A 15,710-nucleotide genomic window follows, 5' to 3' on the forward strand; every position below is an offset into this window, starting at 1 on the left:
CATATTATGGGAAAGTATGTGCCCGAATTGGAAAAGGTCATACTGAAATTGATGATAGTTTTAACCAATAGGTGGAAGCAACATTATTATGTGGTAGTTTCTATGGATACAACTGACGCCTTTTCGCATTCCGTCACCAGATAATTGTGTCTTTGGAATGTAGTTGTTTGTTGTTCTCCTGTTATTATAGCTTAGTGGTTGTTCCAGTTTCACCAAGTGCATAAATAAACACATTAATACTAAATAACTGTAAATTAACAAGTAGGTTTATAACTCTCATTTTGATAAATATTTATTTTTCATACACTACTAACCTGTGTGCATCTATCTATATGCAAAATAAACTTCCGATTTTGGAAACTTAAGTAGATGCAGAGTTTCTGTCAGGTTTCTGTTGATGGAAAATAAACAAGATGAAAACAGAGATTATCTAAATTTTTAGCAAAAATGTAAGAATGTTGTCGCGATAGCATGTGGATAACTCAGGCAATGAACAAACTACCGCGAGACGTTGGGTCCTTAATTTTTGCTATTCATAATCTCAGTACGCATTGTATCTGACGTACTCTCCGTCGTTCAGGTGTGACATTACGTCGGCCATAGTACGTAGGTATGCGCTAGTGAGAAGGGGAATGTCGGGTTGTGAATGATCGGTTTCTGAGCGGCAGCAAACGTCAACATTATGGGTGAGCCTACTTACTGTATCAAAAATGTCAGAAAACTGCTTTGGAAATTACATTCATAACTTGTTGTATCAGAATGGCTATTTTAAAGTAATGGTTGTTCGTGGCTTTTTAGTTGTCTGAGTAACCAACGCCCAGTCGTCCCCCCACCAGTTGTTGGATGAGTTGCTAGCAGGTTAGCATTAGCTTAGGCATTTCCTGTGTAGTTATTTTGTCCCTCATCACGAATTGCTTGCGCCAATTTCACCTACCTAGTGGTTCATTCCAAAAGCGAATGTTTTATTTTATGTATCTGGTGTTTGTTAAGTAAACTCAATCGAGGTAACGCTAGCTAGCTTTTTTAAATTTATTGTGGCGATAACGTCATGTTCACCACCTAACGTTAGCCAGCTGGCTTGCTAGCCTACGATTCAGAAAATGCTAACGCCAAGTCCTTACCCTTAAATTAAATTACTGTCCCAGTATTCCCCGAGCAAGCCATTGTTTATTGTTAGCTAGAAAAACAATGTCAAGCAATGTATTTACTTCCAGCTATTTCAAACACTTGATTTGCCCATGAGTACTACACTGAAAAAATAGATTGAAGTGTGTGTGATACACCATATAGTGTAGAAAACAGCATACCAGAGTATGTTCTGATAATCTGAGGGAGGGGACAGATGAGGATAAACACTCGCTCAAGCCAACACAGCTAGATTCTCAGACCTTGGATAGATCTAAGGACAAGTCAAGTCTGAAGATAGGTATCTTTTGGTGTCTGCTTTTTCAAATTGGTTTGGGGGTAGGACCAAGTGAAAGTGAACCAGGTTTTTTATTAAAGAAGGCCTATTAAATGGCAATTAAGATACACATGACTGCATGAGAAAAATGTGTACTCCGCTCACCACTTCCTTCAGTTGACCTGCTAACTGAAACGGAAACCACACTAGCTAGCATAATCGTGAAGAAGGACTTGAATCAGTTGCCAAAAACATTTTCCATGTAACAGTGTAAAGCAGTAGGTGCTGGTGGGAGGACGGGCTCATTGTGATGGCTGGAATGGAATATATGGAACAGTATCAAACACATGGAAGCCAGGTTTGATGCCTTCTTTTATTCTATCCATTACAATGAGCCCGTCCTCCTATAGCTCCTCCCACCAGCCTCCACTGGTGTACAGATAGTGATCCCACTCATACCATGCATGGACATAAAGAAGACTTACAATTTGAACGGTAATTTCGCACAGGCATACGCTTTCAATTGAAAACATTTGAACAACAGTCCAAGGCTAAGGGCATCAACAGAGATTGGACTCCGTTATACCCCATGGCAAAGCCAACAACAGTGAATAACATTGTATCATACTATCCAACTCTGTGATGTTATGCTTGCTAGCCTAAGCACACATTATTTATCCCCAGGCTTTACAGTTTGTGAAATTGATTCTGAAAACATAATTCTTTGTTAGGATTATTGCTGATATTGATTGTTGTCGCCTGTGTTCTCTCCTCTGGCTCTTACCTCACTTTGGACCACATCGCATGATTATTTCCATAAAACAGCTGTAAGTATGGATGGATTGCTCAGTTAGGCCAATGTTTATTTGCCTGCTTATCAGAATTACTTTCCCATAATTTTGAAGTAACCTTGTGGTGGTGATGTTGTGCTCGTATGTTACTTTCCAGCAACAAAAGAATCTGGAGGGGTATGTGGGCTTTGCTAGCCTTCCCAACCAAGTGTACAGAAAGTCGGTGAAGAGAGGCTTTGAATTCACCCTGATGGTTGTGGGTAAGAAAATGCTATTCATATATTGAGGTCATGGTTCAACCGAGTCATTTTTTTCAGTCATTTCAGTTTTAACAATACAGTTGACCAGTTAAAGCTCTGTATGGTAAGTTTAAATTTGGAGAAAGGAATAGTTATGTGCAAGCAAAGTGCATGTATGTGTGTGGTTTTAAACTCCTCTGTCGGGGGAGGGAAGATAACCTCTCTCGTTGACTTTTTTTCACATCTGCCTGCCTTTTTAAAATAGCATTGTTTTGATTGGATTTATTAAACAACTGTGCAGTATTATCAAAAATAGGAGGGTGCCGTTGAAGTACTTGGATGCGGTCGTTGAACTCGGCCAGGACCTTCATTTGCTAATCAGTCACTGTTTGGAGGGAAAATGTTTCTTTGGGTCAAACCATTTCCTGTGGTCGGCGTAGCAGAAGTTCTCCCTCACTGCTAAGAATAGTTCATCTCGCATTTCATCTGAACAGCAGCCTCTTTCTGAGCCAGTCATGGGTTTATCATTGATCAGTTTAAGAAGTCAGGCTACACTGGTCATTCTATCTAAACATGTCTGCCTTGCCAGGCACTCGCATGCAACGGGGTTCCTCTTAAACAAGTCACCATGATTTACCCTGCTGTATAAAATGTCCTTTAAGGCAGTGTGTTGGATGGTGCCCAAGTTGGCTGTTGGGGCCCAGAAATGCCTTGAAGATTTCTCCAGCCTGATTGCTGCAATAATAATAATACGGTTTTTAAAGTCCTATTTCTGTGAATGCAAACGCATCACAAACGATGCATACTTTGTATATGTGAAGCAGACTAGTTTATATAAATACACCAGTATTTTCCATGTAACCGGACAGGTTGGTGTGCTGCGCTCAGCGAGGCATAGTGCGCTGTGCCTGTCACCGCTGATAACGCTAGCCCTTTCTCACACTACCAGTGACCTAAGCCAGCAGGGACATGTGGGCTCAAAGCTCCTCAGGACTGGGTAGAGGAGCTAGCTCTGCCTACTGCCGAGGCAATGTGTATGTAACAGTGTACGAGACTGATATTGCTGAATTAGCAAAGAGTCAAACTATCAACCATTTTTCTTTTTTTGCTGTGGATTTTGTATCCATTTTTGTACATTTTAATACAAAATCTACAGCAAAAAAGATAACGGTTGATAGTGTGCTAATTCAGCAATATCAGTCTTGTACACTGTTACATACACACTGCCTCGGCAGTAGGCAGAGCTAGCTCCTCTACCCGGTCCTGAGGAGCTTTGAGCCCGCATTTCCCTGCTGGCTTAGGTCACTGGTAGTGTGAGAAAGGGATAGCGTTATCGGCGGTGACTGGCACAGCGCACTATGCCTCGCTGAGCGCAGCACACCAACCTATCCGGTTACATGGAAAACACTGGTGTGTTGATATAAACTAGCCATCCATATTCATAAGAGTATGAAGATGGGCATTGAAATGCATGTATTATCGTGCAATCACTCAACACAGAAATGGTAGCTCTCAACTCTCAATAAACTCTCAAGTCTGTAAACAGCAGCCCGTTGACGATCGAGGTCAGTGCCAGTGGTTATTTCCACTGCCCTAATGATTTCATTCCCCAGGAGCATGGAGACCAGGCACACAATGGCTAGCCACGCTAGAGAAACGGGACCACACAGCCGGCATGATAAGAGGCATTCTCTAGCCACGTTCAGACCAGGAGCTGTTGTCCTAGCCCTTTACACAATCATTAGATGGATGGTCGTCTTGGACAAATGTCAATGGCCCTCAATCAAAGACATGACCTTTGATGGGATTTATTGGCTGGGCTTTATTAGATGCTTCTACATTACCATGGGATGCCTCTAAAGTTGCATGAATGGCTTTCACACAGTGGGATGTACCTGCTTTCAACATGTATGGTTAGCTGTTTATAATGTCTTTGAATGTTGTTCTTGCTGATATATATAAATAATATACTGTGCACACTAGGCCAATATGTTGATTTGAATTGCATTGACTCACTCATTTAAAATGACAATGATCCTAATGTAGCAACACTGTCATTAAGCTAAATGAGCCATGCAAAAAAAAAATAGATTCAGTTTTATTGCAACAGTTTTTGTTTTCTTCTAGGTGAATCAGGATTGGGCAAGTCCACGTTGATCAACTCTCTGTTCCTAACAGACTTATACTCGTCAGAATACCCTGGGCCTTCACACAGAGTCAAAAAGACTGTACAGGTAGTTTAAAACACTTATTTCACTGATGACCATGTTAGTTTTCCTCAGTGTTGATACGTTGGCATTTGAAACGCATTCTGTGATAGAGAGCGGACTAAAGTATTCATACCCCCTGACTTATTCCACATTTTGTGTTACAGCCTGAATTTTCTCACCCATCTACACACAATATCCCACAATTACTTGTTTTTGTTTTATTTTTGCAAATGTATTAAATGAAATACATTTTCATAAGTATTCACAAGTCTGAGTCAATACTTTGTAGAAGCAAAGTCTCTTAAAGATTTCCACACCTGGATTGTGCAACATTTGCCTTTTATTATTTTAAATGTTTTCAAAGCTCTGTCAAATTGATTGTTGATCATTACTAGACAACCATTGTCAGGTCTTACCATCGATTTAAGTCAAAATTGTATCTCGGCCACTCAGGAACATTCACTATCTTCTTGGTAAGCAACTACACTGTAGATTTGGCCTTGTTTTAGGTTGCTGTCCTGCTGAAAGATGAAATCATCTCTGTCTGGTGGAAAGCAGACTGAACCAGGTTTCCCTCTAGGATTTTGCCTGTGCTTAGCTTTATTCCATTTTTTTTATCCTGAAACTCCTCGGTCCTTAACGATTACAAGCATACCCATAACATGATGCAGCCACCATTTATACTTGAAAATATGGAGGGTGGTACTCAGTAATGTTTTGAATTTGCTCCAAACATAACACTTTGTATTCAGGACAAAAGTTAATTGCTTCACATTTTTTTGCAGTATTACTTTAATACCTTATTGCAAAAAGGGTGCATGTTTTTGAATATTTTTTATTATGTACAGGCTTCCTCTGTCATTTAGGTTAGTATTGTGGAGTAACTACAATGTTGATCCATCCTCAGTTTTCACCGATCACAGCCATTTAAATGCAGTAACTGTTTTAAAGTCACCTCTCCGGCAACTGAGTTAGGAAGGACGCCTGTATCATTTTAGTGACTGGGTGTAATGATACAACATCCAAAGTGTAATTAATAACTTCACCATGCTCAAAGGGCTATTGAATGGCTGCTTTAAATTATTATATATATTTTTTTACCCATCTGAATAGGTGCCCTTTGCGAGGCATTGGAAAACATCCCTGGTCTTTGTGGTTGAATCTGTGTTTGAAATTCACTGCACGATTCAAGACGTTTCAGCTTTTCATTTATTTAATTCGTTTGGAGAAAAAAAATCGAACAACATTTTTCCACTTTGACATTATGGGGTATTGTGTGTAGGCTTGTGACAAAAAACTCTCAACATAATTCATTTTAAATTCCGATTGTAACACAGCAAAATGTGGAAAATGGCAAGGGGTGTGAATACTTTCTGAAGGCACTGGATGTCATTTAGTCCAGAAACTTGCTCTACTTGTCCTCCAAAACGCAACGTTATCTCCACACAGATGCTCGTCTGTTTTTCTGGTTCCTCTGCATAGTTCGGTAATAGCGCAGTGTTAGACTGCATGTTGATACATGCAGCTAGAATGAGCGTCACCCACTGGCCTCAATGTGTGCTACACATTTGGGGACAAGTTGTCTTCCTGAGAGGTTGTTTTGGTCCTCTTCATTCCCTTCATTGGGATTGGCAGTATGCTCATTTCTTCTGTGTTGTTGCAAACACTCTCTTGTGGAGACAGGTGTTGGCTCAACGCATTGGGTTCTGCATTGTTGTCCAAAAGTTAAACAACCAGAAGTGTAGTGGGGGCTTAATATTCTTACGGCGGTTCTTAGGAAAGTTGTATTGTTCACTATCTCACTGTCATACACCAAATATGAACAGTAACAGTATGCATTTAGACAAGACAACTATTGAATGCTAATATAATTCTCTATTTCCCAGGTGGAGCAATCCAAAGTGTTAGTAAAGGAAGGTGGTGTCCAGCTTCTGCTCACAATAGTCGACACCCCAGGATTCGGCGACGCTGTGGACAATAGCAACTGGTACGCAAAGTTTGACGACAACTCCATTTTGGCTCCAATAAATGCATTGATCTTGACCCATTTGACAGCCATTTCAGCTCATAGCTTGCGAGCAGGTTTCCAGGAAGTAGCGAACATTTTTGGCTCAATGTGTGTGGATTTGTTTCCTCCCTGTGGCTGTGTGTACCGCGCAGCTGGCAGCCGGTCATCGACCACATAGACAGCAAGTTTGAGGATTACCTCAACTGTGAGTCGCGGGTGAACAGACGACTGATGCCTGACAGCAGAGTGCAGTGCTGCCTCTACTTCATCGCCCCCTCGGGACACGGGTGAGTCTGGGTGGGAGGGAGAAAGAGAGGTCGGACAGTGTGAATGAAGGGGGAGGGTGTCTTGTAATTTACTAAGATTTCACAAGTGTAAAGTAGAATACCCCATATTAGAAATTCCAATAATTTTTGGCTACTGCCTCTTATAGGCTTTTTTCATTCTTTAGGGTTGTTTTGTAATATACCTACATAGTTGTGTTTCATATGACTGTTAGTGCTAAAGGGCATTGGCCATCTGTCAGAGAAGGCTGTGTGTATCGTGGCTGTGGGGTAAATGGGGTGTGTGCATACGTTCACTGTTCATACTCTGTTCTACGGGACATTGTCGTTACAATCCCCCAGTCAGTGTTGAGACAGGCTCTTAGGATGAGCAGCTTATGCTGGCCTCTCACACACTGACCCCTCACACACACACTCCTCACAGCACCAGCTGATATAAGCTGACTCGCACTCGAGTGCCTTGCACAGTGAGACTGCTCACGGGAAACAGCTGGGGAAAGTGTTCTGGACATAGACAGTAGTTATTTGTGTTGTCATCGTTGATAAATGACTTGTTTGTTTACACTACTAGAGCTCCATTGCAAACAATGTTTTATTAGTTAATAGATGTAAGGAAAGAAATGTGAGCTTTGTGGTTTGCTATGAAAATAGTGGACCTGTCAGGAATCTGTCCATCAGTACCCCTACCCCACCATTTATGATATTAATGTACATTTTGTCACGTCTCCCTCCAGACTGAAGCCTCTGGATATTGAGTTTATGAAACGGTTGCATGAGAAGGTGAACGTCATCCCACTGATTGCAAAAGCAGACACTCTCACCCCAGAGGAGTGCCAACGGTTCAAGAAGCAGGTCAGTGGGCTCTGTCTGGGCGGGCTGGGCATCAAAGGTTTACACAGACGAAGACTTGATTGTTGTAGATAGAAATAGACTGTTTGGGCAGAATGGTCGGTTTCCCATTCTACATACTGCTCTGACGATGCCCTCTAAATTTCCCCTGGGCAGTACAGTCTGAATGGAGTTGATACCACATGATAAAGAACTGTCTCACACGTCTTTTGTATGTTAATAAAACATACTGAACCTTCCCTCAGATCATGCGGGAAATCCTGGAACACAAAATCAAGATCTACGAGTTCCCAGAGACGGATGATGAGGAAGAGAACAAACTGGTGAAGAAGATCAAGGTATGACACAAATGTACCGTGAGTAGTTGTAAGCACCATGCGTGCACCAACAAACTTAGCCATTTGAACTGTTAGGTACTTAGCTACATCCGTCCCGCCTGGATATGGCGATCGCAATTGTTTTTGCAAATTACCAATCACCGCACTATTACCACATAAAGCAGTAAAATCATTGCAATATTACCGCATATAGCTTTCCAATCACTGCACACAAAAAAAGAGTGCTGGACATTTTAACCAATAACACACTTTTACTGCATAAAATGGTTCAATCAAGCAGCACGTCAAACTTTTTTCCAAATTGGTCAAAATCGTTGCAAATTGCCATGTAAAATATCCAAATTGCTGCAGCAAAACCAAATATTTTGGCCCACAACTAGCCTATCACAAAATTCTGCAGGGGCTGTTGCATACACACACTCGTCTCACACGCCGTTGTTATTGTGCTTGCAGGACCGTCTGCCCCTGGCCGTGGTGGGCAGTAACACCATAATCGAGGTGAACGGGAAGAGGACCAGAGGACGACAGTACCCATGGGGAGTGGCAGAAGGTACCAGGCATGATGGGAGATGAAGTTAGGGGAAAAGGGAAAATCTATTAACTTCTTATGGCTGCAGGTGCAGTATAGCTTGGATGAAAGGTGCACAGAGTAAACGGCCTGCTCCTCAGTCATAGTTGCTAATATATGCATATTACTATTAGTATTGGCTAGAAAACACTCTGACGTTTCTAAAACTGTTTGAATTATGTCTGTGAGTATAACAGAACTCATATGGCAGGCAAAAACCTGAGAAAAAATCCAAACGGGAAGTGAGAAACACTGTAGGATATGGATCTGTTTGCACTTCCTACGGCTTCCACTAGATGTCAACAGTCTGTAGAACCTTGTCTGATGCCTCTACTGTGAAGGGTGGGGCCGAATGAGAGGGGAATTAGTTAGGTCTGCCATGACCTGACCATGCTTTCACCATGCGCTCTGTTCCATCGCTCATCTGAAGTCAATGTAATTCTCCGGTTGGAACGTTATTCAAGATTTATGTTAAAAACATTCTAAAGATTGATTCAATACATCGTTTGACATGTTTCTACGGACTGTTACGGAACTTTTGGACATTTCGTCAGCTTTTAGTGAACGCGCTTCCTGACGTTGGATTTGTTTACCAAACACGCTAACGAAAATAGCTATTTGGACATTACCAAACGAACATTTCTTGTGGGAGTCCTGGGAGTGCATTCTGACGAAGATCAGCAAAGGTAAGTGAAGATTTATAATGCTTTTTATGAGTTTTGTTGACTGCACAATTTGGCGGGTAACTGTATGGCTTGCTTTTGTGGCTGAACGCTGTTTTCAGATTATTGAATATTGTGTTTTGCCGTAAAGCTTTTTGAAATCTGACACAGCGGTTGCATTAAGAACAAGTGTATCTTTAATTCTATGTTAAACATGTATCTTTCATCAAAGTTTATGATGAGTATTTCTGTTATTTGACGTGGCTCTCTGCAATTTCTCTGGATATTTTGGAGGCATTTCTGAACATGGCGCAAATGTAAACTGAGGTTTTTGGATATAAATATGAACTTAATCGAACAAGACATATATGTAATGTGTAACATGAAGTCCTATGAGTGTCATCTGATGAAGATCATCAAAGGTTAGTGATTCATTTTATCTCTGTGCTTTTTGTGACTCCTCTCTTTGGCTGGAAAAATGGCTGAATTGTTCTGTGAGTTGGTGGTGACCTAACATAATCGTTTGTGGTGCTTTCGCTGAAAAGCCTATTTGAAATCGGACACTTTGGTGGGATTAACAACAAGATTATATTTAAAATGGTATAAGATACATGTATGTTTGAGGAATTTTAATTATGAGATTTCTGTTTGAATTTGGCGCCCTGCACTTTCACTGGCTGTTGTCATATCGATCCCGTTAACGGGATTGCAGCCATAAGAAAAGAGGCTCCTTTTGGAGAGGGGTTTGAAAATGTATTGATTGTCTTTCCTTGCAGTTGAGAACGGAGACCACTGTGATTTCACCATCCTACGAGACATGCTCATCAGGTACAGACTCAAAACATGAAGTTACAAAAATGTATAGGACATGACAATGCATTTTTATTTTATTTTGTAATGTTGTCAACCACATTGACCATAGCCTCAACTTGATAGGTTTCTAAGACTTGTTTTGTTGCGCACAGAACCCACATGCAGGACCTGAAGGACGTGACCAATAACGTCCACTATGAGAACTACCGTAGCAGGAAGCTGGCGGCCGTCACCTACAACGGACAGGACAACAACAGGGTCAAGGGTCAACAGTCGACGAAGTGAGTCCAACATCTACCAGTGGTTTTCTATTTAACAAGGCATAGCCTAACTCTTTTTGCTTAAAGGCATATTTTACCTGACAGATAATCTACTGGACATCTGAGACATTTGAAATGTTTTATCATATTGATGTGATATTTAGGCTGTATATAAATGGATGTTATTGTCGTAGTGTTCTTGGAGGTAATTTTTTTCCAATATAGGTCCATCATTCCAAATGCAGGTATTACAGCTTAAAGGGATACTTATGGATTTTGGCAATGAGGCCCTTTATCTACTTCCCCAGAGTCTGATGAACTCGGGGATGTCATTTTTATGTTTCTCTCCGTGCAGTTTAAAGGAAGTTGCTATCTAGCACAATGCGAACTAGCGTAAGCGCAATTGCTAACTAGCCTTACCCATAGCGCAATGACTGGAAGTCTATCTGCAGATACCTATAGACTTCCAAAAATTGTGCTAACGCTAGTTTGCGTTGCGAGTCAATGCTATCTCGAACTTCCTTCATACTGGACACAGAGATATATAAAAATGGTATCCACAAATTCATCTGACTCTTGGGAAGTAGAAAAGGGCTTGGTTGCCAAAATCCATAACTATCCCTTTTAAATTCCACACTGCTGCTCTCTCACACCTAATACCCTGTTATGTACACCAACCACGCTCCGCATCGTAGCTCTTTACTGAGAGACACCCTCACACACTGCGGTTCCTGACGCACAGCTACGCACCAAACACATGCTACTAATGTAAGGCTACCACTGCACACACCGTTTCATGCCTCTTGAAAAGTATTTTTGTTTCTTTGTGAACTTTTCCTTGTTTACCGTGAGAAAGTAGATGTTTCGTTCTTAGTGTATGTTTTTGTTAGTGCGGTCAGTCCGTTTTTGAGTTTTTCCGTTGTCGTAGTGCATGATTTCATCGCAGCATGCTAAGTGTGTGTGTTTCTGTTTTTTTAGACATGACACAGGTGAAGGCATGTAAGTGGTCAATTTATGTTTCCTTAGATCATTTTTTTTAAATATACAATTTTCCTCCCTTGTTCTTGTTCTTCTGTCTGGGTTCTCTTTCTCCCAGTTCAGGGTGTTTTCTTCTCTCCTTTCTTCCCCCTTATGTCAGACAATGTCTCAAGGAACCCTGTAGATGCCAACATTGAGAAGTCAACTGGGAATTGATAAATATGCATATTACGTTGCAAATACTTCAAATGTAATTAGCGTAGTTAGACTGGTGGCTTCTTCTCACTTTCAATTGAGTTTACTAACATTTAGCTAAGCTAACATCCCAAAGCACCACTTTTTCACTACAGTTACTCACTAGCCTATGCTAACAGCTTAGCTAACTCAGCTCCGTGATTGCTTGGTGCTGGTCTTTGAGTCCCCTGCTCCAGAGCAAATTGGGTTTCTTCTTCCCTCTGCTTTTCCACACTTCAGTCACCACATTGTTGGGTCCTAGCATTCCTTTCATGCATAGACCCTTGTATGTACCAATTCCCTGCAAGGAAATGGGGGTGGCATTACTGTGCGGATTGTTCCACTGTTGGTGATGGATGGTGACGGTGCACTGTAGGACTGGTCTGACTGTTTGCGTGCATACGTGTGTGACCCTGCAGGAGCCCCCTGGCTCAGATGGAGGAGGAGCGGCGGGAGCACGTGGCCAAGATGAAGAAGATGGAGATGGAAATGGAACAGGTGTTTGAGATGAAGGTCAAGGAGAAGATCCAGAAGCTGAGAGATTCCGAGGCTGAGGTAACATCAGTCACATTGCCTTACTACACTACTGACCCCTACCGTATGGTTTGACTTCTTTCTTCCTGATGCATAAACACTCACTTTTTGGTGGGTGTTGATGCACTGAAAGTCTTAGTGAGACAGTGAGTGGAGTGTGTGAGCGGATGTGTTTAATGACTAGTTCTTTCTTGTGTGTGTGTGCTTCACTGCCCCTCTCTCTGAAGTGTTACATTTCCAAATGCACACTTATTTAACCAGGATAGTCCTCTTAGCAACAATTGTCAGTTATTCAGTGAGTCACAGTTGTGAGCATGTATTTTCAAAATGTCTCTTCTGCAGCTGTCGAGGCGTCATGAGCAGATGAAGAAGAATCTGGAGGCCCAGCACAAGGAGCTGGAGGAGAAGAGACGCCAGTTTGAGGATGACCGGGCCAACTGGGAGGCCAATCAGCGCCTGGAGCAACAGAGACTGGATGCCTCCAGGTAACACTGTCTGTCACACACCTGAACTGTAGTGGTGTCTTTGGTTGTTACAAGAGTAGCTCTATTTATTGTTGTCTGTTGGCTAGAGAAAAAAGCTCAACTGGACACACAAACAAGGGTCTGTGCAGAACGTAATACCAGCTTGTCCCACTAGATGTCACTGTTGTATAATCATATCTCAAGGTGTCACTGTTGTATAATCATATCTCAACCACTGTTTGTAAATGTTTGCATCATTATATTGCCTTATATACTATATTCACTGCAACATGATCTCCACTACAGGACTCTGGAAAAGAACAAAAAGAAGGGGAAGATATTTTAGACAGTCTGCAGAAACACCAAGTTGTACTTGTTGCCAGCTCGGACATCTGTGTGTGGCACCAAACCAACACCAAAGCTCTTGTACAGCCCAGCTGGGTCTGCATGTACTGTCACAATGACCGGAAGAGAGCTGCCTGTGGACTTCTCCAAGGAATGTGTTTACCTTAACCAAACTTACCGTCTTAGACAGGCCAAACCCATATATAACTGAATACTGCCCAAGGTTGCAATGTCTATTTAACAACTGATGTCTACAGTTTTATGCAGAGCAACAATCATGTTCCAGTGGTTTTATTCGTTTACATGCACAAAAGATCTTCCATGATGTGGAAAAGGAAATTGTGTTTAGTAAAGTGTAACAGATAAACCTCCTACTGAACAGCTCCCCATGCAATGTAGCCTAACAGGAAACAACTGTCTCGGTCTCTCAATAGGAGGAATGGGAAATCTAAAAGAGGCTAAAATGCACCTTGGGCTTTTTTTTTTTAATGGCTTTAATGGCATTTTTCCAAAATGTAACGCTTTCTGTTTTTAGCAAATTTCACTAGCCTTGGACCACCATTTAACTTCATAAATGTTATATTTCAGTTAGTTTATTTTTTATATATACACCGAGCCAGCTAAAGTCCATTTTTTTTTTGTATGTAAGAATTCTTCTGAAGATTTGACCAGTTTCTGAAGAGGATTGACTGTTTAAAATACATTCAGTAGTCGTACAAAGAGCAAAAAAATAAATGAAAGGAATATTTCTGTAACTCCACATGTCATCAGATTAAGTGGGAAAGGAAAGTCAACACCATATTTTGCTTTGCCTATGTACTCCATCTGTATTTTTTATTTGTATTGTACAAAGTCACTTAATAAACATGTGATAGACTTGCAATGAATGCTGCTAAGAGATGCATGTTGATACTGCATTACTACATTCAGAATACCTATTTTGTAGGCCTACTGAAATTTAAACAGTTTAAATGTGTTACTTATTTTTCTCTGTAGTTTAGTATTAATCTGCTTTGTCTACACCATATATCCACCAGAGGGCAACATGGGTCTCCTTTTCTCAGTTTAGTGGTTTTACTTTTGATGTAAGTATTCTGCCCCATTACATGCACAATATGAATGTTTTCAGAGCACTAACAGGTTATTTGCCTGAATTGATTTGACATTTCACACAGTAATATGCATATTCCTTAATTTTCTAAAGCAATTTTTGTAAGTACTGTTAATTTGCTGACGCAAAATGTTTTCAAAACATTGGACATCACGCTCGACTGAAACAATCATGCAAACACATGTTCAGTGCATCCTGGTTCACACTTAATTATTTTGATGCAAAGTTGTATGTAGCTGCTATGGAGATCCATTAGAAGGAACCTGCAGGAATAACAGTAATCAACATTATGTCCTAAGAGGGGGGGGGGGGAAACTCACTCAGAATGAGTCATAGATACACTAAATGCTGGTATTTTACCTTGTTCCTCTGAGCTCCTTTTACCCACCAGTCCAACAAAAGACTCAAATTTCTGCCCTGGAAAAGAGGTGATAGTAGGGCTATTTCAGACTGAAAAAAGTAAACCTTCGTGATCCCATTTTGACATTGCACAGCAGAGTCTCTCGTAGGGATTGTATATGGCATGAGAACAGTTCCACCTTAGTGGTCTTCATACCTTCTATCATATAATTACATATTTAATAGGATCTCTGTGCCTTATATCCCATTAATATCTTCATAATAGTAGCCTCAGTAAAATGTTATTGAAATGGTCATTACTAACAGTGTCTAATGCATACAACACTTACCTGGTCTTGTTACCTGGGATTTTGCTGCAAAGAGTGGAAGGGGAAAAAGCAAAAATACAGATGAGCTTTTATAGAAATAGAATATATTTAAAATATTGAATTATTACTAGGAAGTAGTTAGGCTACCAGAGCCTCTTTTCCCCATAAGACCAAAGAATTGGCGTGACTCAGGTTTTCGAGTCATTCTTTTCAGGATTTCTTTATATTGCTCAGATAGTTGCCATTTCCTCTGAATAAATAAAATACACAATTTAGCTTATTCATTTGATAGTAGCCTAGGCTAATCATGAGATGGTTATTATGAAGCCTATCACTGCCCGTGGCTGCTTCCTAAATAGTCCACATTTACAAATGTACGGGACAGTGCTGAAACATGTTTTATCTTAATATCGGCAATGACACTATAGGCTACAGTCAAATATTTAAAACATATTTTTGTCAATTTGAGAGAAGTGTCCTACCGTTTCATTGTCTTCTCTCCAACTACCATCAAAATATATTTTTTGGCTGAGGACAGTTGCCAAAACGAGGGAAAATACCATAATGAGTAGAATTATCTTCATTGTGGTAGCAGGTGTGCTGTGCGTAAAGTTGTTCCTCTTCATGCGTTTATTTAATTTGATGAGAGTAACTTTACTGATAGAATCAGACCAATGGCCTGAATAAATACTGAATTCCTATAATATCAAGAGTTTCAAAGACGCAGCCTGCTGCAATAACCCACGGAGCAAATTTTAACACAGAGAAGTGCGTCTATCCATTGGCGCGACATTACAATCGGCGCATCTATGCGCGCCGGCGTTTTTATGCACAGACAGAGCTGATGTGGATGTCAATGTCAAGCCGTTTTGTTGTAACATAATTAGGTCATATTATGAGTCAGTAGGTATGTCTTTGTGTTTGAATTTCTGAAGGGGAAAACCACTGTTGC

General features: G+C 40.8%; 1 protein-coding gene across 2 annotated transcripts; it reads left to right on the forward strand.

The window, feature by feature from the left end:
- The first annotated feature begins 603 nt into the window (after positions 1-603).
- Positions 604-13,866, forward strand: LOC111958841 (septin-7). Of its 2 annotated transcripts, XM_070437465.1 has the most exons (14): positions 604-692; positions 2,355-2,453; positions 4,560-4,666; positions 6,529-6,629; positions 6,803-6,937; positions 7,669-7,786; positions 8,029-8,121; positions 8,575-8,671; positions 10,128-10,179; positions 10,317-10,445; positions 11,403-11,423; positions 12,056-12,191; positions 12,513-12,655; positions 12,941-13,866. In XM_070437465.1, exons 1-14 carry the CDS (start codon positions 683-685, stop codon positions 12,978-12,980), a joined length of 1,281 nt encoding a protein of 426 aa, XP_070293566.1. In that variant the 5' UTR covers positions 604-682; the 3' UTR covers positions 12,981-13,866. The 2 variants fall into 2 exon arrangements, with proteins under 2 accessions (XP_070293566.1, XP_070293568.1); XM_070437467.1 differs by lacking the exon at positions 11,403-11,423.
- The last annotated feature ends 1,844 nt before the right edge of the window (positions 13,867-15,710 follow it).

The sequence above is a fragment of the Salvelinus sp. IW2-2015 genome, linkage group LG35, assembly GCF_002910315.2.
Source record: "Salvelinus sp. IW2-2015 linkage group LG35, ASM291031v2, whole genome shotgun sequence".
NCBI lineage: Eukaryota > Metazoa > Chordata > Actinopteri > Salmoniformes > Salmonidae > Salvelinus > Salvelinus sp. IW2-2015.

Bases quoted from the DNA above. Each gene is read 5' to 3' on its own strand.
- LOC111958841 (XM_070437465.1), top strand. The intron at 4,667-6,528 runs GTAGTTTAAAAC...TCTATTTCCCAG, and splicing joins GAGTCAAAAAGACTGTACAG to GTGGAGCAATCCAAAGTGTT. The intron at 7,787-8,028 runs GTCAGTGGGCTC...ACCTTCCCTCAG, and splicing joins GCCAACGGTTCAAGAAGCAG to ATCATGCGGGAAATCCTGGA.